Source organism: Amblyomma americanum, chromosome 3, assembly GCF_052857255.1.
Source record: "Amblyomma americanum isolate KBUSLIRL-KWMA chromosome 3, ASM5285725v1, whole genome shotgun sequence".
NCBI classification, from domain to species: domain Eukaryota; kingdom Metazoa; phylum Arthropoda; class Arachnida; order Ixodida; family Ixodidae; genus Amblyomma; species Amblyomma americanum.
The window spans coordinates 194,654,522-194,680,805 of NC_135499.1; the positions used below are offsets into that span (position 1 = coordinate 194,654,522).

The 26,284-nt window shown below is 48.1% G+C and overlaps 2 protein-coding genes across 4 annotated transcripts; both read left to right on the top strand.

Moving 5' to 3' along the window:
* Positions 1-6,453: 6,453 nt before the first annotated feature.
* Positions 6,454-16,507, top strand: LOC144123562 ((3R)-3-hydroxyacyl-CoA dehydrogenase-like). Of its 3 annotated transcripts, none has more exons than XM_077656380.1 (5): positions 6,454-6,565; positions 9,201-9,377; positions 10,146-10,342; positions 11,087-11,244; positions 15,742-16,507. In XM_077656380.1, exons 2-5 carry the CDS (start codon positions 9,209-9,211, stop codon positions 15,980-15,982), a joined length of 765 nt encoding a protein of 254 aa, XP_077512506.1. In that variant the 5' UTR covers positions 6,454-6,565; positions 9,201-9,208; the 3' UTR covers positions 15,983-16,507. The 3 variants fall into 3 exon arrangements, with proteins under 3 accessions (XP_077512506.1, XP_077512505.1, XP_077512504.1); XM_077656379.1 differs by having other exon boundaries at positions 6,479-6,569; XM_077656378.1 differs by lacking the exon at positions 6,454-6,565 and having other exon boundaries at positions 8,693-9,377.
* An 8,169-nt stretch (positions 16,508-24,676) lies between these two features.
* LOC144124330 (uncharacterized) lies at positions 24,677-25,770 on the top strand. The gene is made up of 2 exons (XM_077656964.1): positions 24,677-24,759; positions 24,855-25,770. Exons 1-2 carry the CDS (start codon positions 24,677-24,679, stop codon positions 25,564-25,566), a joined length of 795 nt encoding a protein of 264 aa, XP_077513090.1. The 3' UTR covers positions 25,567-25,770.
* The last annotated feature ends 514 nt before the right edge of the window (positions 25,771-26,284 follow it).

Here is a 26,284-nt window from a genome sequence, read left to right on the forward strand (position 1 = left end):
ATATTTGGAAATAAAAATGGCTCACTGAAATGTCCTCTAAATCGTTTACAATCTTTATGGAGCTCCGCAGGGGCCTATTACCATCACACACAATTATGTATGTCGGCCATGTTTGTGTCACAGTGCAGATAAATGGGCAGACAGCGTTGTTCAGAACAATCACTTACACAAGACACCAAAACACAGGATTTTTATAGTCGGAACACACTCACGTGTAACGACGAAGAATTCCAGACGGTTTTGAAAGCAATGTTTTCCTGCTGTTAGCGATATTGGAAATATCCCATACGGTGCCTACGCGTGGAATTTGTTTCAATCACTTGATTTGCTTTCAGTTATGGATGCATACATATTTAATTTCAATATAAAGTACAAATGGAGTTTAAAAGAAATAAAAGAATATTTTCTTCGGATGAGCAACCTCCAAAAATTTATTACAACGGCCGCATAGCGTAAGGCAAGAGAAGTACGGAAGTTGCCATTATCTCGAACCAATCTCGGTTTCGAAGGGGTTCGATACCGTGCACCATACCTGCGAAATACAAATGTGTACACTATGTCTAGAAAAGAATGGGAACAGTATTTAATGGCCAACGACGGCATACAAATATAAATCGTGAATTCTGTTGTGGAAGGTCTTTTTTTGTGCAACATAGCACTGATGTATTTTGTGTTTTGGAATATTATGAATGCCTGTACTCATCACTATGTGCCGAAATCGAAACGCCAGAGTATGAAACAGGGATCTACGATGAAAATAATGCAAGACTGAGCCACCGGTAGGAAGGGTTATGCTTTCCGTTTTGTGGTACGCAAAAGGGCCTATACTGGACGGCTCCATGGAAAGGGGGACAACCATCAACAGCGCAAGGTACCGTGAATTGTCGGTCAACATGCTGAAGAAAGCATTTCGCATCAACACGGAGGTTTATTGACGAAAGCGTGATTCTTGTAAGAAAACGCACGCCCCCACACGACTCACCGCACCGTTGAAACAAAAAGAATTAGTTGTTGGAGAAAAAAAAAGGTGCAGTATCTGTCTGACATCTCGGCGGACACCTGTACCACGCCTTAAGGAATAAAGGATGGACTGAAAGAAGAAAGGAAGGAAGAGGTGCTGTAGTGGAGGGCTCCGGAAATAATTTCGACCACCCGGGGATGTTTAACGTGCACTGACATTGCACAGCACACGGGCGCCTTTACTTTTAGCCTCCATCGAAACGCGGCCGCCGCGGTCCGGTTCGAACCCAAGTACCCCGTATCAGTAGAAACAACAAACTGGGTTTTGAGTACTGGAACATCCTCCCTAAACTACAGATATCTCTCCCTCCGACTTCCATCTCTAAGTGTCACTCAGGAATCAGCGACGTCGTCGATTTTGAAGCGAAATCTTAACTGGGCTAGCTGCTGAGCGTTACATCGGTGGTGCGTTTTGTGTACGCCTGAGTTTGACTTTCAGCCGAGCCACAGGTGTTCCGCCGCGAGCCGTCGCCGGGCGCGGTCCGGGTGTCCACCGATATATATGTGAGACAGATACTGCGCCATTTCTTTTCCTCAAAACCGATCTTCAATTTTCTTCGAAATCAAAGGAAAGGCGCATGACTGCCCCCTTGGGACAGTGGACACCTCAGTCGCGCTTTAACCTACGTGACAGTAGTGACAGATGTGCGCTGCGTGCGTTGGCATTCATAAAGTTGTAGCAAAAACGCGGCACTAAAGATATAGACCGTCGGCGTACCCGTCGCGATGGCTCAGTGGTTAGGGCGCTCGGCTACTGATCTGGAGTCCCCGGGCTCAAACCCGACCGCGGCGGCTGCGTTTCGATGGAGGCGAAACGCTAAGGCACCCCTGTGCTGTGCGATGTCAGTACACGTTAATCAGTGGACACCTGAACCGTGTGGGGTTGAATTGGGAGATAGTTTCTCCCGGCTTAATCGTGGCTGACACAGTTCAAAACCGCCAGACCCCACCCTGTGATCGCGTACGCTACCGAGCACTCGTCGTTCACGGCGGGCCTTGCTCTGAGGAACAAAGGAACGACACATTGGCTGATACAAACAGGCATTTATTGCTACAGCAACAATAACGCCAGCTAGCAACAAAACACGCTATGGAATCGAGGTCGTCCGACTCACCAGCAAGGTTACGAGCGAATGTTCGCCCACGCTAGGGCAAGAGATACTCCGGGGCCGGACGGGACGAGATACTGGAGCGAGTCTCGAACCCGGGAACGAACCCGACCGCGGCGGCTGCGTTTTTGTGGAGGAAAAGCGAGCTGCAAGCCGTCTCTCGCGCTGCGACGCTGGCCCCCTCTCTTGTTAGTTAAGGCAACTAACCAGGGATTGTGCCCCTCGAGGCGAGGCTGCGGCAGGCGGTGCATCGCGGGAAAGCAAACAACAAGGGGAAATAGCGGGGCTGATTCCCCACAACCGCCGGGTGGTCGAAATTATTCCGGAGCCCTCCACTACGGCACCTCTTTCTTCCTTTCTCCTTTAACTCCCTCCTTAAATTTATCCCTTCCCTTACGGTGCGGTTCCGGTGTCCCCCGATATTTGAGACAGATACTGCGCCATTTCGTTTCCCCAAAAACCTATTTTCATTTTCATTTCCGTCGGCGTTCATTGCGTTCATTGTCGTTGGCGTTGACAACGTTCTATACTCCGATGGTTTTGAGGAGAAGGCGCATAACTGGCTCCCTGGGACAGCGGACTCCTCAGTGGCGCTTTGAGGTACGTGGCGCAGGTGCGAGAGATGTGGGCATGTGCGATGTGAGAAGTGCAAGAGAGATGCATGTATTAGCGCTGAGAACGTTCTGGCAGACACGCGGCACTGCAACAATAGGCCGCAGCGTTAGTTGGGTGACCAACCTCTCGCGATCGACCATTAATTTAACTGCCTTCTGCTAGGGTGGCAGGGTGGGCACACTGCCTATCCAGTGTGCGGATCGCACTCAACGTGCCATGCAAGCCGCGTCTAGTTGCCCAATACACCACAGCTTTCGCTCTCTAAGCAGGTTTAGCAGCAGTGGAACCACAACTATTTTTTTTTTCACAAACCTAGACGCACAGGAAGTGGTGCAAAAGCAGCTTTCCTATCAGCTTAACGCTCTCTTCTTGTCCCCTCACCTCTTTTATTTAATTTCTCCATTCTGCCTGCTATCCTTTATTTCCGGTGCCCCCGCTCAGGTGCATCAGTGTCGATGGCAGACACACACACACACGAGCGCCAAAGCAGGCGTTCACATACGCATAGAGTTCCTTGTACAAATTATCTCCTCCTCCATACAAACTCACTCCTTCTCCCGTTTCGGTCTCGTCTTCCTATTGTCTAGGAGCAATCGTCTGTTCAGGGAGGTTCTCGATTTTTCTTTCGCCCCGTCGACGCCGACCGCGAGAACGAAGGGGAGAGGGCGACTCCTAGCGTGGGCGAAGTTACGCGCCCTCCGTCGCCTGACTCATCTTTTTCTGCTTCTTTCTGGAAAGTTCGGCGGCCAGTGTGACCTACTTTTTCTGTCCAGCGCGCGCGAGGGTACGCAGCCACTAGGCAGCAATGGGCACTGGAGACAGGCCTTTGTGTCCAGCTCTCCAACTTCCCCCTTCACTCTTCCACAACCCTTGGCCGAACAGTGAACATTCCATGCCCCACGGGACACGGACAAAAGCACGTGTGACATCTTATTTCCTTTCCTGCCTAGACTCTGCCATCAGACTCATCATCATCTGCTATAGGGCTCATCCTCCCCCGCCCAAGTTATCATCACGGTAAAGAAAAGTCGAATGGGAGGCACTGTTGGGTACTGCAGCACATCCTTTCTATGAGAAGGACCGCGCGGCGGAACTATTTGAGAGGTGGACGGTGGCGTGGTGGTGACGAGGGGCGAGGGAGATGTAGGTCCTCATCCCACACTACATGTTTTAGGTGTTTCCCCCTTGCCCCTCCTCTCCAGACAGCACTGGACAGACGGACTGACAGGAAACCACGAAAACTCTTCCAAACAAACGCACCTCGCTTCGTAAGAAAGAGGGCCCCGCCGGGGTGGCGGGGGATTCCTGTTTTTGCAGTTCGACAAGCTCTCTCCAAATGATCAGGCTGAACTCATGCTGTTACATTAGGCGGGGGGCCCTGTCTGCTCGTTCTGGTTTCCTCGCTTCATACATGTCGCTTGAAGTTCCGTTGCCCATGGTTCCATATACTAAACAGGTTAGAATAAATAGACCCCCTTCTCCTACTGTCCGAGGTGAGGCCCTGCGCTGCAGCCCCCTTAGCCCCCCCCCCCCCCTTAATCAGAGCTGGATATCACAGAGTACGTGCCCACGTACAAGATACAGACTGAACTCCGCCCCCTCCACTTTTTCAGCTTTTCTCTGAAGGGTCGTCTCTCTTCGGAGTTAGCACGCGCAAAATCACTACACCGAGATAGGCATCCGACACGATCGTTCGCACAAAAGTTTTGTGGTACTAATTAGGCCAAAATGCACTATGCACTTTGAAATTTTGGCGCAATGTGAAATCTTCACGAAACTATATCTATTTCTTGTGAGGGCGATGTCCACATTCAGTGCTTGACTTATTTTTCTGCTCCTCCTCGCCACAGAAAGCGTGATTTTTTTTTACTGAAAATATGACAAGCAGTCAACTGAGAAACTTCTACTGTTGACTGCTACCAAAATGTTAGCGCTAGCAAATGCGGCACATAAGAAAGCGTGATTAGATAAGAGAGTTGGTCAAGTTGAGGTTCTTGATTAAGTTGGTGAAACATGGTAACTAGCGCTAAAAAGCACAAGGGACAGCGAAAAGATACCGGCGGGGCACACACTAGACATCAACTGATGTTTATTGCATACGTAGGTGAAAACTGTATCAGCGATTGGGTGCTATCGTATATAAGAAGGAAAAAGTAAACTTCTCGAGCATACTCCGATGCGAATTGTGCATCTTTCACCTACTTTACTTGGTGTCTAGCGCTTTCCCCGTCGCTACATTTTCGTCGTCCCTTGCGTATTTTAGCGCAAGTTACCTTGTTTCACCCAGCTGATAAAAAGCATGACTACTGAGGCATCTCCTGCGAACGCGGCGCCTTTGCTTTCAGGCAGATTAATGGCAAAATCGCCGAAGTCCTCACCTGCGGTACCGAATGAACACAGTGCTAACGTGGTTCCATCCCTTAGTCACAGAAGCACCTAGGTTTCTCTACTGCAGACACCGTACTAACGTTCTTCAGTCAGACCACTATATCGCGCGGAATATCGGCGCTCTTGATTATCTTACTCCGTGCAGGCAATTGAAGTTTGAGATACCGGCCTATAATCTGACAAGATATCACAACGTCACACAATATGGGTATTTGTGTGCGTGCATGTTTCGGTGAGTATGTGCGTGCGTGCATATGGGCCTATGTATACGTGGCCATAAACTTGGCTCTTTCGTTTGCTATTTCTGCACGTAGAAAGAACTGACAAAAGAGCCCGCGTGGGCACCGAGAAGTTAGACGCTGTAGTGTTTAAGTCGGAACGGTCAGTATGGGAAATTTCATTGCTCAACTTGTCGCCATTCAAGAAGGCTAGATGACGCCTACACTGCTTGCAGGATTTCCTTAGACTCTGAATTTTGGATGCTGATATGTACGATCAGACCAAGGTGGCGGCATCCCAAACTTTTGACAAAATCATCTGCAGAGACCCTTACAATTAAAACGCATGAGAGAAGTTGCTTGATTGATTTTTGAGCTGATTGAACGAATTACTGATCGATTTTTACGTGCCAGAGCATCACAAAGGGGTACGAGGTATGCTGTTTGAAGGGTTGTGTAGACTGGAGATCATTTGTTGTCCTCAACCGTTCCCTATAAGGGTTAAAGATCTCTTCTATCAGGACGCTGCCTTCACTGTCAGTCAGCCCAAATTAGAGGCTCGTGCTCAGCAGCTGAACAGGCTAGACACTGAGCCGCGGTGGTGCGTGGAGAGAGAGAAAGGAACATAACATCAGCATGCTTATGTTTGCCGAATAATCATTCTTTCTCGGCATTGATATGATGCGATTGTGTAGTCATTCGTTTGAGCATACTCATTAGAGTGTTGGGCTGTAGCCAAATTCGACCGCATATTCCTAGTGCGCATGCTTTTTATACTGCCCATGTCTTTCCCTTTTTGTACACGGCGCTCTGAAAAGCTGACCAGTAGACATCTCATGTACGTGACACGGGCGGCCGTCTTGAGATAGCGAAAAGTGATTACTGCAGCTTCAAGATGATCGCCCCAAATGCCTATCTGGAAGATTACTCCCAAGGGCAGTGCCCCGGTTTTTTTGCTGCACTTGCGTTGAAGAGCTGACTAGGACTGATCTTTCGCCTGCTCTTTTCCGAGATAACGCCAGTGGTTCTTTGTTCCCTGGACTTGTGCTGATGAGGGGCAATATGGCAGCATTTTTTCTTTGTTTTATCACTGATAAACAAGATAACTTTTTCTACCTCAGCGTCATAGGCCAGTATAAAGAATTTGTCCTACATCCCGCGAGAAGCTCTTCCTTTCTTTCTGTGTTCTACAAGGCATCGTGAGGACGAACCACAGCAAGTACTCGGAAATTTTCATTGCAGTTTTTGCGCAGTGCGCCTTCTTCTCTCAGATCTTGCTTCACTTAGTTGTCCTTGCCGAGTCCGAGTAGCCAGTTCGTTTTCTTTTTTTTTTTTCCTTGAGAAAGTCACCCTGTATTTTTGGGCTCTGTAGCCGTGAAAACTATCCTTAAACGTTACGCCGCTCTCCTATAAGAGTAGAAAATTGGGTGTGCTAGTGCAGCATACTGACCGTGAAGTCGGAACGCTAAACAGACGTGTACTGAAAGGACGCTGTATGTGTGCAGTCTCTGTCAAAAGTAACCAGGCAACGTGTACTTGTCCTCACCTTTCGAGACCTTTTGATCTTCAGAGGTGCAGTAGAGACTCTACTATACCATGGTAACAATACAATTTCAAACAGCTCTAGACAACAGGACCAGAAAGAGGAGGAGACAAACACGGCGCTGAACTTGCAACTGGTTTATTTGAAGCAGGAAATCAATTTATACATACAAGCACGGGCATACACGCGCCAGGTCATACAGAGAAGATCAGATACACACTCACCAAAATGCCACCATACACACGTGATGTGACTGCCTTGCAATCTACCCTTTATGCAGCAATGACATTTCCTTCGCTGACAAGACTAAAGACGTTTTGCTAACGCAGTGTACGCCCGTGCTTGTATGTATAAATTGATTTCCTGCTTCAAATAAACCAGTTGCAAGTTCAGCGCCGTGTTTGTCTCCTCATCTTTCTGGTCCTGTTGTCTAGCGCTGTTTGAAATTGTATTGTTACCTTGGAACACCAACTCGCCCAGTCTGCTACGCCTCTACTATACGGCTGAGAAGCGAACCCCATTGCCTGGTCACTTTTGGCAAGGAGGGTGCATACATGCAGCTTTTTTCAATCCCATAGGAGTAACGGATCGGGTTAGCTAGTGCATGTAGTACGTCATCTTCGGAAGCGCTGTAATTCAACTCGTGCTTGTCTGTGCCTCTCTGGGTCCGTGTACAGCGCTTCCGGAAATGGCATACTTCAATTCCCATCTGTTTTGCGCTAGGAACGTATGTTCACCGCTCCTCCGCTCTGCACCTGCGGGAATGCGCGCCGCTGCTGGAATTCCGATCTAATAAATCCCGCATGAAAAGGCTGCATATGTTTTCTCTCTCTCTCTCTCTCTCTCTCTCAGTAGCGCAGAATTAAAGCAGCGCTCAGGGGCCACTCTGCTTCATGAAGCGCCACGCTGCACTTTGCCACAAAGTAGTTTCCAATGTTTTTACCTGCAAACAGCGTGCGAAATTATCAGAAAGAAACGCGTCAGCAGCCGCATGATTGGGCTAAGGAGAAACTACCTCGTAGATCACGTTTCCCCGATCGTGAAAGGCCCCTTACTATTTGCTTTCCTCTGGCCGCGCCAATAGACCTCCTCTCAACTCTGTCAGAGCGGTTAAGCTATGCATCTCTTCCTACTGCACATGCAAGACCTCTGCTGCCCAAATATTCTTTAGACTGGTTGTTAAGCACAGTAGTGATTCATGGATACAATGAAACACAGTGCGATGCCGGGCTGAATAGTGTGGGAGTTTTCGCAAGGGCACCTAAAGCAAGAATTGTAAAATAATTACGGGTTATTTTCATCAAGAATACCAACGCAGTAAAATAAAATTATCTTTTATTTCGTTCACGAAGTCAGTGGCGTGCCGCCTATATAAAATAACCGGTCCAGCTTTATTCAGCTGGCTCTTTCGCACTGAGCGGGGCAGATAGGTAGCGGTTGATTTTAGCTTGGTTTTGACCGACGCGCACTTATGAGCGCGGACGCTCTTGAAGAGACAGCTGTTTTGTATCAGCCCACTATCGCTCCTTTGGTCATGTTTCGTGTCCGTATCTTGGCAGCAGCTGGACTCCAGTGCCGGCACTGGTCGGCTGGAAGGCACTGCCGAACGGACCCACATTTTATAAAGAACATAAATAAATAAAGCATTCTTACTTGCGTTCGAAGGCTGCACTGATAATGTTCAGTTTGATAAATGCCGTATGTTAAAGGATAAGTACCGATTCCATCAACAGTGGGGTTCTGCAACGCGTGCCGCAGTCAAAAGCCTACAGGACACACGGTTTGTTTTTGAGCCGTGTCGTCGGGCAGCAAGACCTGCAACCGTAAGAATTTTGACCAAGGTTGCATACACGTGTGCATTTGTGGACTTTACGCCTTAATCTCCGCGACGCGCGTTTCAGCTGTGTTCATAATTAACAGAAGTTTAGTGACAGTGGAGTTAAAGACTGGGGACATTGGGCTTGTCAAGGGCCCTTTATTCACAGCTGCCGTTGTGTTTTACAAAGCAAATTACCTGCAACCACAACTGTTCAGTTGTCCTCTCAAAACGCAAAGATCAACATTTAGGGCAGCTTTAGCGAGAAGCAAGGCCAAAGAACGCAACAGGTGTGCGAGCTACATGTCCCTGACCCGCTCAGATATGCGGCGTGGACATAAAGCGGAGTTGGCGCGCCCGTGAAAGCATATCTTGGTGGCGCCAGGATTGAATGCACTCTCGACTGCTGTTCACGCTTCTGCCCTCTGGTAAAAGCGTGCGCCGGATCCAAGCCGGAGCTGTCAGACCGTACGATCTGACCGACTGCGCAGCTGCTGCAATGAACGGGACAGCTTCGGACGCATTCTGTGGCCGTCTGGCGCTGGTCACAGGCGGAGGCAGCGGCATTGGCCGCGCCGTTTGCATCATCCTGGCCCAGAGGGGAGCTCGTGTGCTTGTCACGGACATCGACCTAGATGCGGCCAATACGACGCTGGCTCATCTTAGAGGTAAACTTCGAACTGCTTCGGCGGTGAGCTGTGCATGAGCCTGCAGGGACAGAAAGCCAACGCTTGCAGATGCTCTATCAGGTCACATCTCTCCATTTGATCTGAGAGTGCAAAGGTTTTGTCCCGAAGAGAATGCAAACAACATGTAAAGGCGTAGCACGGCTTTTGTTCAAGTGCGCTGAGGCGAATGCGTGTATTCTTCACTTAACAGATGCCCAGTCTTGTTACGTCTTTCTTCCGCCGGCTTCATCAGATTGTCAGCAGCGCTTTTTTTCGAAAAATCGGTTCTTCCACCATTTAGCTCAGTAGCAAACTTCTCTTTACGAGTACGTATTTATGTGACAATGTCATACGCCGATGTTCGTCTTTATGTTTTTCTCTTTTTGTCTGTCGCCGGCGACGCTGTTCCGCATGCATTGCCTGCTTAGGTTGATAGTGCCTTGTGTGTCGTAGTAATCTTTCAAGCGATTTCAGGTGGCGTAGTGTAGCAAGCGTTAATAAGATGTTGATATTGTTTCTAAAGTATCGAAAGGAGTTCGTCTTAAGTAGCTTGCCCAATTTTTGTTCCAGGCTTGACTCTACGCTTGAACCTTGCGGTCAGCATGTTCTAGATGTGATGCCAAACAAAGTATCGGAGCAGAATACATTATGGCGTTATTCACGGGATAAGACAGTGAACTTGTTGCGCCCTCATTGCTACATTTCTTCTCTGCAATTGTGCAGCCTGGTACCGCAGAATATTACTGACAATCTTCCCTCTCTTTCTAGCTACAGCAGGACCGGCTGAGCATGCGGCGATGCAGATTGACGTCGGCTGTCCCAGTTCGGTGAAGGCGGTCTTCGACAGCATCCAGAAGGAGCCGGTGTCCATTGTGGTTCATTGTGCCGGCGTACTAGGATCTTTAAAGAGCTTCCTGGATCTTGACGTAGACGAGTTCGACAGAATCATGAGTGTCAACCTCCGTGTAAGGCAATTCGATGGTCAGAATTTTTGCTCTGCCCTGTTATTACTGCTCTGCAACTGCATCATACAGCACTGCGCCACATAGCTCTCTAAAAAGCAGAACTACAACGCCTACTTTGACGTGCCCGGTGTCGAGGGCTATGGAGGTAATTTATGCGCGGTGCCAGTGTTGGGGATTAAGTACTTGTGCACGTTTCTTTTTTCGCAGTTGTGGTTGCATCAACTTTAAGAATATGGCACGTCATCTTCATGGGTCAAAGAGCTGCAGCCGCATTTGTGTAAAGCGACCATAGCAGCACGTACAGAGTGTCGCCGCAACAATGAGCTGTTAATAATTTTGCCACGATGTTCTATTAGCCAGAAAAGGTGTGTTGAAAGAAAACGTGCGGCAAAGGCGCACATGCGATCCTAGACGATCTCTTTGTCGTTAGTTAACTAGTTAGCTAGTTAGTTAGTTAGCTTTGTCGTGAGTTAGCAATTAGTTAGTTGGTCCATGCGGCATATAAAGAGGCAGAAGGTTAGGTTGGCGGATGAGATTAAGACGTTCGCAGGCATAGGTTGCACACAGCTGTCAAATGACAGTGTTAATTCGAGAGACATGGGAGAGGCCTTTGACCTGCAGTGGGTCTAGTCAGGCTGCTGCTGCTGATGATGACGATGATGCTGATGTCGTCTTGACGTTGCGTTTGCATGCCGAAAAATGGCGCTCGCAGTACAAGAAGTTCCCATGGTATTCTGTGTGCAGGGCACCTTCTTGGTCACACAATCGGCGGCACAGTGCATGCTGCGCACTAAGGTCGCCGACGGATGCATAGTGAACATCGCTAGCGCAGCAGCCAGGACGAAGCACCCGGGTTTCAGCGCATACTCTGCCTCCAAGGCTGCCGTGTCAACCTTTACGAGGTATATTTATTGATTCAATTGCACAGAGGAAACAAAAGCCTTCACGTTTACTAGCAGGGCACTGGACTTGACCGCGCATGCGTATACCTGCTAGCGCAATTGTGCACACAGTGCGGAACACCGATTTCAGCACAAATAACATTGTGACGCACATGCACTGTAAAGTAATTGCTTATTTCTTTTGTGCGCGTTCTCGGCAGGAGTGGATTTCAGGGGTGGTGGGAAAGAATTTTCTCTAGGAAGACCGCATTGTAAGTCCTTCCTGTTTTTGGACGAATTAATTCAAAGGAATATATTCTTTAAATACGAACCTCTAACCACCACCTCAAAGAAGCCGCCGCGATGGTTCAGTAGTTGTGGGCTCGGCTGTTTACTTGAAACACATGGGTTCGATCCGCGATGGTTCAGTAGTTATGGGTTCGGCTGCTGGATTGAAAGACATGGGTTCGATCGCGGCCGCGGCGGTGTAATTGCGATGGAGGCGAAATTCTAGAGACGCGTGTACAGTGCGATGTCAGTGCACGTTAAAGAACCCCAGGTGGTCTGTATTTCCGGAGCCCTTCACTAAGACGTCCCTCATAGCCTGAGTCGATATGGGACGTTAAACCTCGATAAACCATAAACCGCCACCTCAAAGAGTTGTCCATAAATTAACCCCTGCGGTTCTCGCTTTTGCAGCAGCGTGAAAATGCCTATATCTCGTGTGACCCCGTGGGAACACTCACAACTCTGTGCATCTTAACGAACAAATGTAAGCTTCATCTCATGACCTGAGCCCCACAAGACCTGAAACTACCCCAGCAACCCAAAATCTAGATATCTCATACGCCTATCCCATTTGCCCAACCAACGGCTTCGGGTCTTGTTTTCTAAAATGAGCTTATTCCCTTCAATTCAATCTCGCCATGCGAAGCAGCGGCTGTGAAAGTGTTGCATGAGCCTTTGAATGGGATAATAACTAAGCCTCGCGCGGGTAATTCAAACATCCCACAACGGTCACTCAGTACAACAATAATGACGTCACTAGAAAATTTCTCATGGGTCTACATGGACATGACGTCATCTCGCCACCATTACGTAATTTATCTAAAAAAAAGCAATTGCGCTGAAAAGAAAAGCCGTCCAACCGGGACTCGAACCGCTGCTCCTTGATTCGTCAGCCGTGCGCGCTACCCCTCGACCACTGAATAGCTTTTGTGTCGTTATTGCCTTCAAAAGCGTGTAACTACAATGCAATACAAGTAAGATGGTTATTTACAAAACTGAAGTACTATTAGCTGGCAGTGAACATTCCAACTTTTTCGTCTGTGTTCAATTTTGACACTGCGATGCAATTTCATCATCGGAGCCTCTGTCCTTCATTACATCATGGATTTTTAAACGTTCGTTACCCAAGACGTCACCCCTATCTAATAGGTCCCCACGTTTCCTTTCCTTAACAAGCCAACTCTCCAACAAACTGCCTCGAGCCTTCCTTTCTAAATAAACACCTCATTAATTCATTGAAACGCTGCTTCGACTTAATTAAAGGGATGCCTTGTGCGAAATAATAATAATAAAATGAAAATAACAAAACCAGCACACCAATAAAATTAGGTATAGTGTCCGTGTAGGCTTAAGTTGGAATACGCACGTGGACCATGTGGCAGGAAAGCTAGCGAAAGCTACGGGTTTGCTTCCTCTGTTCCGGCACATGCTTCCAGTGAAAATTAAACTTATTCTTTATAATTCCTTGTTTCTCCCCCATATCAATTATTGTAGCCTTATCTGGGCTGACACAAGCCAACGCAACATAAACAAATTGCGTCTGCTGCAGAAGAAAGCCATTCGTCACGTAGCAAATGCTCCCTATGATGCCCATACACAAGTACTATTTTCCTCCTTTAATGTGCTTCCTTTACAGCATGTCCACCAATTTAACCTCATTATGAAATACAAAGAAGCCATTAAAGATGACAGCGTCACTTTTATAAAGCTTTGTAATCTCAGGAAAAATCCTGAAGCACCCTATCCCGTTAGAAAAAGAGAATTCTGGTCAATTTCCTTTTCACGCACAAATTATGGCCTACACAGACTACAGTACCACATACCGAAGTACCTTAATCTATTGGAAGCAAATAATATTGACATATGTAACATATCAAAGAAAAAATGGAAAGAATACCTCATATCACAAAGCATGTAACGCTGCTATTTTTTTTATGATTCCGGAGGGGCAAAGACTGTATTTGACACAAATGTGCATTTGAATGTTGGACACCTGAACCACGCCGTAAGGGAAGGAATAAGGGAGGGAGGGAAAGAGGAAAGGAAGAAGAAGGTGCCGTAGTGGAGGGCTCCGGAATAATTTCGACCATTAAAGATCCCCAGGTGGTCGAAATTACTCCGGAGCCCTCCACTACGGCACCTTCTTCTTCCTTTCCTCTTTCACTCCCTCCCTTATTCCTTCCCTTACAGCGTGGTTCAGGTGTCCAACGATATATGAGACAGATACTGCGCCATTTCCTTTCCCCAAAAACCAATTATTATTAATGTTCTATCCTTTTTATGTTTTCTGTCTTATTGTTGTTGTTAATCTGACCTGTAAATGACTTATGCGATGTTGTGATCGAGCGCGTGTATGATTATGGCGTTATTTAAGTTTTGGATACATAAGTGCCTGTTGTCTGCTACCCATGCCAAGACAGGGGCAGGAACCCCGTCAAGCTACTAGGATAGTAGCTTTTTGTCCCTGTCCCAGCGTTTTTTCCTGGCTTATTATGGAAAAAAATGCTGAATGAAAGGATTTGATTTGAAGTGATATGCAAGGAGGACCCCAGGGCTCTGAAGGGACCCATTGACGCTATAAGGTGATACCCTTAAAGCGGGGCTTAAGTGTCGGCCGAATTTTCATCAATGGATAACTGTGAAGCACAGCCACGTCGACTCTAGCATCCTCGAGCTATAGTCAAGGAAGCCAAATTTCACTAGCGCACCTCGACAACTACGGCTTGTTGTAGCGTTGGCCCTCAAAATGAAAGGAATGAAAGGAAATGGAGTGTGCAGGAGTGCAACGCGTATGTCATCTGTTTGCCAAACAAATAACGCATGCAGGCAGGAAGACGATTGACTGGGCCAACGGCACTGACATCGTCTCTTCCTAATTTTTCCCTTTTTTAGTGAGCTGCGGGCTAAAAAAGCGCCGCCGACCCAAAGTATGGCTCGCAGCAGCCTCACAATCTGCGGCACCGTTCTTTTTTGAGTATCGAGTATCGTTCAAATAGACGGTACACTAAACATGTATCTTCTATACTCCGTTACTATCATTTTTGGCAAGGGATGCCTACCTAACACCGACACAGAATATTTATCGAAAGATAGTATGCAATGTACACCCGAAGTCATAAGTTTATGGAACACGAGATGCGTGTACAAAATTAATTCCATCCTGGGCTTGCACAAAGCTCGGAATAGATATATGCAGCTTAATACTGAGTTTGCAAATTACATGGTGCACAATTCAGTCTCAAGCATTATGCCACTGGTACATGTAATTACTTTCTGGGGTGTATGGTCCCTTTCCATCAATTTTCCTATCGAAAGCACGGCCGGAAATTTTCGGTCGTTACAACAGATATTCGTGTAGTATTTCGAAACGTGACATTGATGGAGGAAACAAAAATTCTCCTAGTCACAAAAAGAAAATCCTGTCGCAACATCAACGCTTTATTTAGTATTCAGCAGTGGCTTGTTGTCACAACAGAGCTAACGAATGAATGAATGAAAGGTACGGTATGGTATGGTATGGTATGGTATGGTATGGTATGGTATGGTATGGTATGGTACGGTACGGTACGGTACGGTACGGTATGGTATGGTATGGGGTATGGTGTAGTATGGCGCGGCGCGGTGTGGTGTGGTGCGGTTGGTTTGGGCGTGGTGAGCTGTAGCTGTAGTGCTGTATGTGTGTTGCTGTATGGTGTGGTATGTAGAGTTTATCGTCTGAATGCTGCGCACTGGTTATGGAAGACGCAGTACTGAATTGCTCCGGAATAATTTCGGCCACCAGGGGTCTTTTGACGCGCAGTTTCATCGCAAAAGACACGAGCATACAGCCTTTCTCAAAAGTAAACAGCCCAAGGGGTCTGCTTGTGAGCCCTGCAGCACGGCTCCTCTTGCATACTCAGGGACCCTAATCTCACGAAGGCGGGAGGAACAACCCTCCCAAGCTTAGGACTGTCAAATGTTCCTAAGAGGCGCGCTACGTGGCTTGGAAGCAAACCCCTTGGATTGTATATTTTTGAAAATGAGTGTACTTTTAATTTGGCTCCCACTGAAATGCGGTTGCAGCAACCGGGATTCGATCCCGCGACTTTGGGCTTGGCGGCCAAACGGCAAAACCACTGAGCCACTGCGCAACGTTACACCTTCCTCGCCCGGTAACGCGTCAGTTCCTCTGCCTTTCACCGTCCAGAGTCGCGGTGATCCGAGGCAGACAACTCTCTGCTTTGCCGCCAGGTGCGCAGCGGTGGACGTGGCCGGCGCGGGCATCCGCGTAAACGCCGTGGCTCCCTGCCTGACGGACACGCCCATGGCCTCCAAGGGCTTCAGCGAGGCGCAGATGGCGCAGTACAGCGCGGGCATCCCCCTGGGACGAGCGGCGCGGCCCGAGGAAGTGGCCTCGGTCGTGGCTTTCCTCTGCGGAGCCGACAGTGCCTTCGTCACCGGCACCACGGTGGACGTGAGCGGCGGGCTGTAGCGGTCACGTGCCACGATTGACGTGGACGGACTGGAACCGACATATCAATTTGGTCATTTTTTCTTTTTGGCCACTCTTCAATTTGTGACAAGGGGCCCTTTTTGTTCGGGCTGAAAAACGCGAAAAATAAAAATAAGAAGCTGTAATCGCGTTCATGTAATGTAACACGTCGAGCTTCGGCGTCATGAGTGTTTTTAATCAGGAGCGCCGATAGGGATGTGTGGGCGATGGGAGAGATAATTATAATAATTGGTTTTGGGGAAAGGAAGTTTGGTTTGGTTTATGGGGGTTTAACGTCCCAAAGCGACTCAGGCTATGAGGGACGCTGTAGTGAAGGGCTCCGGAAATTTCGACCACCTGGGGTTCTTTAATGTGCACTGACATCGCACAGTACACGGGCCTCTAGAATTTCGCCTTCATCTAAATTCGACCGCCGCGGCCGGGATCGAACCCGCGTCTTTCGGGCCAGCAGCCGAGCGCCGTAACCACTCAGCCACCGCGGCGGCCAGGGGGAAAGGAAGTGGCGCAGTATCTGTCTCATATATCGTTAGACATCTGAACCGCGCTGTAAGGGGAGGGATAAAGGAGGGAGTGAAAGAATAAAGGAAGAAGAGGTGCCGTAGTGGAGGGCTCCGGAATAATTTCGACCACCTGGGGATCTTTAACGTGCACTGACATCGCACAGCACACGGGCGCCTTAGCGTTTTGCCTCCATAAAAACGCAGCCACTGCGGTCGGGTTCGGACCCGGGAACTCCGGATCAGTAGCCGAGCGCCCTAACCACTGAGCCAGCGCCCTAACCACTGAGCCACCGCGGCGGGTGCGATGGGAGAGATGATCTCAGTTTAGTTGCGAGCAATAATGAAGCCAATGACAATAGGTCATGTGGCCTGGATATGTGATGACGTCATGTCATAGGGACGCCCACGAGAATGTGGGAGAATAAGGGGACACCAGTGCGTTCGTACGCTTAAAGAATCTTTGCTTGCCACGCTGCTTTGTTGGGTGACCCACATGGCTTTCAACACTGCCTGAAATGGGTTCTCTGCTTCCCGGTCTGATGAGCGTCTCCTTGCGTTTTTGCGCATTTATCAGCAAGAAAATCGGATATAGAAGTATCCCCGCCAGTCGATTAAAACTCGTGACGTACTTACCCAAAAGCCTGCCTGCCTGCCCGCCCGCCCGCGTGCTCGTCCGTCCGCCCATTCGTCTGTACGTCCGAGACACGCCTGGATCTCACAAGTTCCACCGGTGGCAGCACCTGCCATATTACGCCGTGCTTTCGCACTGTACACGAATGTTGTAAACATTTTTTTTTACGTTTCGAGGTCTTTTCCAGCTTACAAAACCTCCTTTATTGATTAGAATGGTCTCTGTGATTACAACGCCTTACCCTATCAACACAGGCCAACTTCTATGTGACCTCAGGGTCAATTTACCATGACATTCATTGCGCCCGTACATCTACCATCATGCCGAAGAAGGGTCACACTTGCTTTTTTTCCTGTTAGCAGCGAGCGGAATTGTAGCACTCCAGAAAGTTCGTATCGAAAACGCGTACTTTTCTATTTTTTGTTTCTCAATTCATGCCGTTGCTCCAGACACTATCCTCTTATCCTTATCCTGTTATCCTTATCCTCTCTTCCTTTCCCCTCATCTCTTTCATTTCATTTCTCCATTCTGCCTGCTATCCTTTATTTCCGCTGCCCCAGCTCAGGTGCTTCAGTATCGATGGCAGATGCCGGGGCTAGCAAAAATCTTTTCCTTCCTTTTTACTATTATTTTTAATAAAACCACTACCACCACCACCACCAGACACTACTTCGCCGGATGCTACCATGAGATGAGGGCGGTTGTCACGTCGTGCTCATGTATGTATTTGATAATCAGGCTTGTTGACGGGGGTGGGTCATACAAGAGAACACACTAAATAAAATAGGCTGGTAAACGCGTGTCCATGCTTCTCAATGTCTTATATTTGCACTGGCTGCTTTAGTGGTTCGGGGGGGGGGGGGGGTTGGGGGGGGCAGAACTTTGAGTCAGTTGATCACACATGTTGAAGGAAGGGAGACGCAGCTAAAGACAGAGCAGCAACAGCCACCTATACGCCTAGCGCTCAAGGCTGCACAAGGCTGCGGGGCAAAAGAAACCAAGCAGTGGCATGTTTTCTGGATACGTTTGTCCTTGCGTAATTGTCAACACACAGACTAAAAGAGATGAACGTGCCGTGTTTTTCTGCTGTTTCTGTTCGTAGCCCTTCAACTATCGCTTTGGGCATCCTCCGCATAAGCCATCAACTCGTTGATGCGTGACTGTTAGAGAGATAGTCCTTTTTTCTGTCTGCAGAAGTCATCGCTATTACATCACGTGTCGATGCCAATGGTCAGTCGCTACTAATGTGCCATACACTGCGTTTCCGGCTTCGTGCATTCTTGCATTTTCCTTGTAAGCCTTTTCGCCTCATTGTTTTGCACAGACACTGACATCCTCGTATTCCCCCGATCTAAACAGCTCTGCCAGGCGTCACATACCCCCCCCCCCCCACCCCCTTCCCCCCGGGGTTACAGTCCCGTATTACGAACAACGCAGTTCCTGCAGCAGTGACATCATAGTGATAAAATCTGGTAGGCTGACATTGTTTCACTTAGCGTTGTAACGAAACAAAAATAAGTCACACCCACCGATGAAATTGAATTTAAGCAACCATACTTCGGTTACCCTGACATCCACCAGCTCCACGGTCTTGGCTTATTTGCTTCACAGATTTTACAACGTGCTATAAGTTTGCGGCAGGAAAAGCATAGTAACCTGATGCAATTACTAATGGGAGGAGGCCTTGAGGTTGGCAAATAGAGGAGCTTGAAACCTCGAATAAATTCTTCGTAACTGATAGAACTTCGCATGTTTTGAAGGGGAAATTTGTTTTTGCTGCCAACCGTAACAATACCGCATTTGTGGTGGTGGAAATCTACCCGAGGGCTTGAGCCGCACACCCTGCCCCTAAAACGGAGCGCACTAGAGAACAGCTTTCTCCCATTTTTACTCCATCATAGGCATTTCGTGTCTACAGAGTAGAGTTTTCACATGCGCTGCGTTTCACTGCTTTCCTTGTCAAACGCGAGAAGCGAAACAGGCGCTTCACACTCCTATATTTAATCATAGTAAAAAGCTTTCCTTTCTGTCAGAAATTTATCTTCCTTACATTGTTCGTTCCCCCTATCCTTTCTTCCTGTCCCCTCACCTCTTTCATTTCATTTCTCCATTCTGCCTGCTATCCTTTATTTCCGCTGCTCCAGCTCAGGTGCTCCAGTATCGATGGCAGATGCCGGGGCTAGCAAAAATCTTTTCCTTCCTTTTTACTATCATTTTTAATAAAACCACTACCACCACCACCACATTGTTCGTATCTTTGTTCCTTGTCTCTCCCTCCGCCCTCTCCTGATGTTTACGGTTGCTTGTGATCAGAGTATTGCTATAATAATAATATAAAAATACATTCGTGCGTTATGGTAATGTACTCGTTTGCCTTACAACAGCGCGCCTTAGGATAACCCTTATAAAAATGGTCTATAGACCGTCTACAGAGTTCTTATAGACTGTATTGCCTTTCTATTTATATTTATTTTTGTCTATTCACAGTCTATAGACTGTCTATAGACAAAAGCCTACTAAAATGTACACGGCCATAAATCTATAGATTGTCTATAGACTGTCTATAGGATTTGCATTGCCTATAGACTTTATAGACAGAAGTCTAAGGACAGTCTATAGACTGCCTAAAGAAATTTTTGTAAGGGAACGCTGCCGCGAAGAAGCCAAACGCGCCCGGAAATAGTACAATTTCGTATGTATTTCAGCCGTTTAACGCGTAGGAAATAGAGTGTTAATTTCCGAGGTTTGAAGGATAAAGAGAATGCAAACTAATGTTTGATATGACCTGCGGCGTGTGCATCTCCAATTGATGTAGCCAGTTTTCTAATCCAATGGCCGCCTGCTTCATCGAAGGACACCAATCACATGAATTCTTTTGCCGCAACAACAACACAAAGACATCGGTGTCATCTATGCTACCTAAATAAATAACACGTTTTTTTGATGATTAAAAAACAAGAAGAGTGTCTATCTGCATGATTTCCGCTTTTACAGCTATGCTGTCTGGCATGGCGGGCATTAAGATAGATAATTGTTTCAGATACGTTCTTTATTAGTAGCTATATTACATTACCGTTTAACTGGCCAGTTTTTGTGGCACTTAGTTCAACTGCAAAGCCCAGGGCCCGCGGCTAACCCTTATATTATGTATCGCGAAATTCTTACTTCGATGTAATCACCCGAGATGATTGGCATGCCTTCCTCCAACATCCTCGTCCCCCTCTTCCGTCTCAGTGACGCGTGTTTTCCTCCGAGCCGAGGAGGAGGCGGCATTGATGGCTCGCCGGTTATCAAATCGGCAACAGGACGGAGAACCATTTGAAGGGCCGCTCGATCGCCGTCAAGGCCTTCGGTGTGCGGAACCCCGTCTGGTCCAAAATTCGCATTGTGCGCATGCGGCTGCGGGAGAGCGCGAGCAGCCAGCCACGCGCAGCCCATGATTGATGCGCGGGCCGAGAGGAACGGCTGCTGAGGCGACCGACACCGCACCGGCCGCGCCAGGTGAGCGGGGCACCCTTACAAAACTTTCTTTAGACAGTCTACAGACTGTTCATAGACTTCTGTCTATAAACTTTATAGACTATCTATAGACAAACCCTAGAGAACAGTCTATAGGCAATACAAATCATATAGACAGTCTATAGACAATCTATAAATTGATGGCCATACACTTTTAGTAGACTTATGTCTATAGATAGTCTATAGACTAAGAATAGACAGAAATAATTATCTATAGGAACGCAATAGAGTCTACAAGAAGTCCATAGACTGTCTATAGACCATCTTTGTAAGGGGATGGAGAACCTTCATTGGCTGCGCGCGAATTTAGTGCCGTGTTAAAGGAACTGACTGTTACCTGATGATCACATTCTCGTCGAGATGTAGACGATCGTGCAGTCAGCGACACAGTATACCCATCTGTTTGCGCTAGGAGGCTGCAGTCACGGTGCAATATGCGTGCTGTTAATGCAGGATTTATTTAAGGGCTGCTAGCCCAGGGTTCTCGTCCACTGTTGTCGAGCAGAAAATGTTCGAAGAGTATCGAATTTTGTACCCTCGAAAAATGGAAAATATGCAGAGGAAGACTTAAATGACACCTCTGTAAAGTTCACTCTGTCATTATCTGATGACGCAGTTTTTAAGCCCTTAATGACACTTGGGCAACTTTGACGGGCTAATTAAAATGTAGGGAAATGATACGGCGCACTTGCTTTCTCGCTTCCTGTCCTCCGATCCTTCTCCCCTCACTCGGTGCTTCACGCGACCACCACTTGCTTATGGGGCGCTGCTACATTTCCAGCGAAAAGGATATTTATGGGACGCCTTCTGCCGCCGATCGCGCTTAGATCTTCCCTGCGATGATGTGCTGACCCCGTGTATGTCGTCCATGCCTCGCACGACCTTCAATGTCGTAGGGCCGGCCCGCGTTCTTAAGACGCCGCCAAATGCTTCGAAGTGCCTCTCAAACTCCGTGCGCGTCTGTGTAGGAGTTTGAAGCTTTTAATAGATCAAGCAAGGCTTGAAAGAAGCGCCGACAAAAAAAACAGAAGCTGACAATGGTTACGCTTTCTCTCGTTGCGTGTCACGACTCACGCAGCGTAGCATTAACGTGACAAAATTTGCTGGTTTGTTCATGCATACATGCACGAAGCAGTGAGGATCAGAATACCACGCTGTAAGATGAAGTGGTAAATAAGGCGAACAAAAGAATACTGGATCGCGTCACGTCGGCACGACTGCGATCGTCAATTATATCTTCGATTAGTTAAAACACACAATAAAGACATTTCTGCGGAAGGGCAGTTTGACAGTATAGTGTCTTATGCGCATATCTTACATCATGGCCCAACCAGCCTTTGCAATTGAAACAGAGACCTTGTCCTCTCATTGCCATCCCTGCCATCTCAGAGTCACTCCAATGTTTTCCGTCACTTTTCAGCTATCATTGTCATATGGGACCGTGAAACACGTCCCGTGGAAGCCGCGGACTTTAAAAAAAAATGAGTAAAACACCTCCCTTAGGAAGCTGTGAGATTAGGAAGCTACATTTGATGGCCCCGAAAGGCGGAGGCCAGGATGAAAGCCTGCGATCGGAAGAGTGACTTCTCATCGAAGAGAAATTCACTTACAGGGACTGCAACTTGATGCGCAGTATTTTATGCTCTGAACGAGAGCACACGATTAGCATACACTGTACAGTCCAAAAGTTTACGATCAGATGGCGCTCTGTACGCACTTAATTTTTAACAGCGATGCCATTTAAGCCGGAGGTTGTTCCGTTAGTCTTGCGCAGCGGTGGCTGTGTTCGCAGTAATGAGGTCATCCACGGACGCCTGACGCCCCCTGTCGGAGCTAACGACAACTAATACAAAATTCTCTAGTGCAGACGACCAGGACGACGAATGAATGGTAGTACTGAAATAAACACTTGTACGTACTGATGACTGAGTGTTCGTTGATCTTGGAGGGGGGGATACTATAGACGACAACAGATAGAAATGACGAGAATAATCACGGTTAACTTAGTGAAACCAAACTCAAACAGCATCTCTGTGTCATCAGTCTTACACGAGAGTGTAATCTGCCGCACATTTTTTTTTTTCAGCATGTGCCACGTAGACATGTATAAAGTTGCCAAGAAATCAGTTACCTGCCTGCACTTCGGCGAACGTGGTTCCTCCAGAAATTTTAACTTTCCTGATAGCCGAGTACAATGCCATCCATATTCCGAGCGAAGTACCGGCAACCCCTGATACAGCGCTGCAGAAGATAAGAAGTTCACGGCATGAGTTGCATGAATTTCGCGCGTTTACCTCGAGAAAAAAAGAATAACATTTCGTGACCAAGCAATAGCAATAACGGTTCTTAAAATGCTTGCTATATATAGAGAGTACATAGTGCTAGCTCTAGCTAAACCGCAGAGAGAGGAGGAAACAGATTCTATCTAAACACCAACTTGCCCAGCTTTCTGCCTTAAATGACTTGCTATATATAAGAGCCGTTTCTTTCGAAACATCGTTAGTACACTCATTCATAACTGTAGCACGAGGCCAATCTAAGAGCAAATCAACGAACAGGACTGCTCTTTCAGCACGGCGACCTTCTGTCAATATTCTCTTTATTTTCTGCTCTGCCTAACTAAGTTTCTTAGTTACCGATCCTCTTGTGTGCGACAGAAATCGACAGATAGGAAGGGTTCTTTAAAGATTCATTTACAAACTTCTAACGGCATTTCATACCGGTCATGTTACCTTCAAATTAAAATGACAATTGGTTTTTGGCGAAAGGAAATGGCGCAGTAACGGTCTCACATATCGGCGGACAGCTGAACCGCGCCGTATGGGAAGGGATAAAGGAGGGAGTGAAAGAAGAAAGGAAGAAAGAGGTGCCGTAGTGGAGGGCTCCGGAATAATTTCGACCACCTGGGGATCTTTAACGTGCGCTGACATCGCAAAGCACACGGGTGCCTTAGCGTTTCGCCACCATCGAAACGTAGCCGCCGCGGTCGGGTTCGAACCCAGGAACTCCGGATCAGTAGCCGAGAGCCGTAACCACTGAGCCACCGCAGGGCCTTGAAATTGAAAAAAAAAATGGTGTTTGGGGAAAGGAAATGGCGCAGTATCTGTCTCACATATCGGCGGACACCTGAACCGCGCCGGAAGGGAAGGGATAAAGGAGGGAGTGAAAGAAGAAAGGAAGAAAGAGGTGCCGTAGTGGAGGGCTCTGGAATAATTTCGACCACCTGGGGATCTTTAACGTGCACTGACATCACACAGCACACGGACGCATATTTGCGTTTCGCTTCCATGGAAACGCAGCCGCTTTGGTCGAGCTCGAACCCGGGGGTAGCCGAGCATCCTAACCACTGAGCCACCGCGGCGGGTTACCTTGAACTGCAGGTTTAAATTTGCTTGTATGAGAAGCAAGCCCCTTGCTGTATTTCTCTCTTCGGTAATCCCTTTAGGTATAAAACCAAATGATGCACGACTAGAATTCCGAAGACAAGAAGAACAAAATGAAGGCACTGATGTAAACACACAAAGAGTGGGCTCGCGTACGTACTATGGCCTCTTTCTCGTCGTTGCTCCAGATACGGCGCCGAGGACACCGCGCATCAAATCATACGATCGCATCCTTGAGCCCAGCTTCGTTTGCGCAGCTGCCCCCCTCTGTTTTGAATGACAACTACAGTAAACGATTTGTTTGGGGCACAACCGGGCACCAGCCATTACAAGACGCTGAACAGTCGGTACACGGATGTTCACTGCACCGGACAGACAATGCGCAGCGTTTATGCTCAGTGTTCAAGTAAGAATATCACATGCTATCCCTCCTTGTGTGACTCGTTTGGCGCGGCATATGTGCGTCCACTTTACATAGGGATGTGTGCAGCAGCGTCAGAAGGCGCTCTTGGTTTCAGATGGCAGTACCAAGCCAGAATTGGCGAACTTTTTTATCTGGGAAGTTGTGACCCGAAACAATTTTGAGCTGCATCTTTGCAGATACAGTCCAACGACGACATAGAGACGTCGGAGCACAAGCATGAATCTCAACGTCTATGTGCCGTCTTTGGGTGGTCCCCTACGTCTGCCTGATGCTGGGTGGTCGAGTGTGCATGCCGGAAGGTCAGCATGTCTACAAGGGCGATGCAATATCTCTGCTGGCAAAAATGTCAGCCCTCTTTAATACGGATTGGTGCATCTTCTTAATCTGTTTGCAGCGAGCCTTCTCTGATGAGGCGGTGCTCTGCGGACGCCGCAGTTCACCTGCCGGTGCCCGTCCTGGCCTTGGGACTTCCGCTCGCGCTGCTTATCCACCTGGCGCTCCTGGTGACCGAAAGAGGCCTAGCGGAGGCCGTGGCAACGTTCGAACGTCAGGAGTCCATTCTGGTCAGGCAAATCTGCCGGGGTACACAGGCCTTTACCACCACCATCAACCTCCTGCTGACGTTCGGCCGGCGTACGCTCGAGCGGCCCTTCCCTCTCGGCGTCGGCGAAAACTTTGGACTCAATCTGACCCTGCGCGGACTCGACACGCTTTCGCTGCGGACAACGCCCGATACGTTCTGCAACGAGAGCGTGGCGCAGGCCTGGCTTCCGCTCAGGTTGTCGCCTTCGGTCGTGGCTTCTTTCAGGAGCCCACTCGTACCGTCCGTAGGGAAGGACATCACCGGGACGCTCAGGGGACTCGAGCTGAACGTTGTCGTGCAAGTGCACCGGAACGACCCGAGTCGCCGCGTGGTCATCTCGTCGCTCAGAATCCTGAACCTGGACGGTATCGACGTCGAGGTGACGTCCTTCGTGCCCATCTCGGGAACGCCCCTCGCCACGTTTTTCCAACTGCCTGCTATGCCGTGGAAGGTCGCCTTGCTCCAACGAATAATCCGAGCCGCGTTGCAAAGGTTCCTCGACAGTGGAGCGTTACCTTTTTAATCATGTGGACCTTTAGCGGGGTTCTGACGCGTGATGCTTTCCTCGATCAGGTTCATGAACTGCAATCATCATTTTGAGCCTTAACAGTTGTGCTCGCATAGAGTCCCAGTTGTCCTGCATTCCACTCCTTTTGAACATATGCATAATAGTTTAGGTCTGGGTTCATAGGCTGGTGGCTGAGCTATTCACTTCAGTACTGAGCTGTTTATATAAATAATTAAAAACTGAGGGTCTGGATTACAGCAAACTCGAAGGAAAAGGCAGGTCTTTAGTTTCACCTGCGCGTTACCTGCCTACGTGAGACCTTTCATGCTTTGTTGCGAATTAATAACGCATTTGTATATGGCGTTATTTCGAGAGGACAAAGGATTCTTTCCTTGTTGTGTACGTATCGGGAGTGTAAAACTAAACCACACCCTACGGAGGTCACATGCTCTACCCTGGGGCAGGTCGATTGTGCTCTATTCGAGCGACACACAAATATGGTGCTTCAGCAAAACAAAAAAGATTATGCCATTAACTCATGTCTCGTCTCACAGACGTACACAGGCCTCTATAAAAGAAGGGGGGGGGGGGTAAAAGTTCATAGTAGCGCTTTTTCATGTCTTCTGTGTACGCAGGGAAAAATATGATGCAAAATTTGCGCCCTCTTTCCCGTGTTTGTTGTGGGGGGTGGGGGGGCGGGCACTTCTCCCCTTTCCCCTCCACTGCGCACGCC

Excerpts from the sequence above, each read along its gene's own strand:
- LOC144123562 (XM_077656378.1), top strand. The coding sequence starts at position 9,101 with ATGCACTCTCGACTGCTGTTCACGCTTCTGCCCTCTGGTAAAAGCGTG. Across the intron at positions 9,378-10,145 it reads GACGCTGGCTCATCTTAGAG|CTACAGCAGGACCGGCTGAG; the intron begins GTAAACTTCGAA and ends CTCTCTTTCTAG. Across the intron at positions 11,245-15,741 it reads GCCGTGTCAACCTTTACGAG|GTGCGCAGCGGTGGACGTGG; the intron begins GTATATTTATTG and ends CTTTGCCGCCAG.
- LOC144124330 (XM_077656964.1), top strand. The coding sequence starts at position 24,677 with ATGAATCTCAACGTCTATGTGCCGTCTTTGGGTGGTCCCCTACGTCTG. Across the intron at positions 24,760-24,854 it reads TCGAGTGTGCATGCCGGAAG|CGAGCCTTCTCTGATGAGGC; the intron begins GTCAGCATGTCT and ends ATCTGTTTGCAG.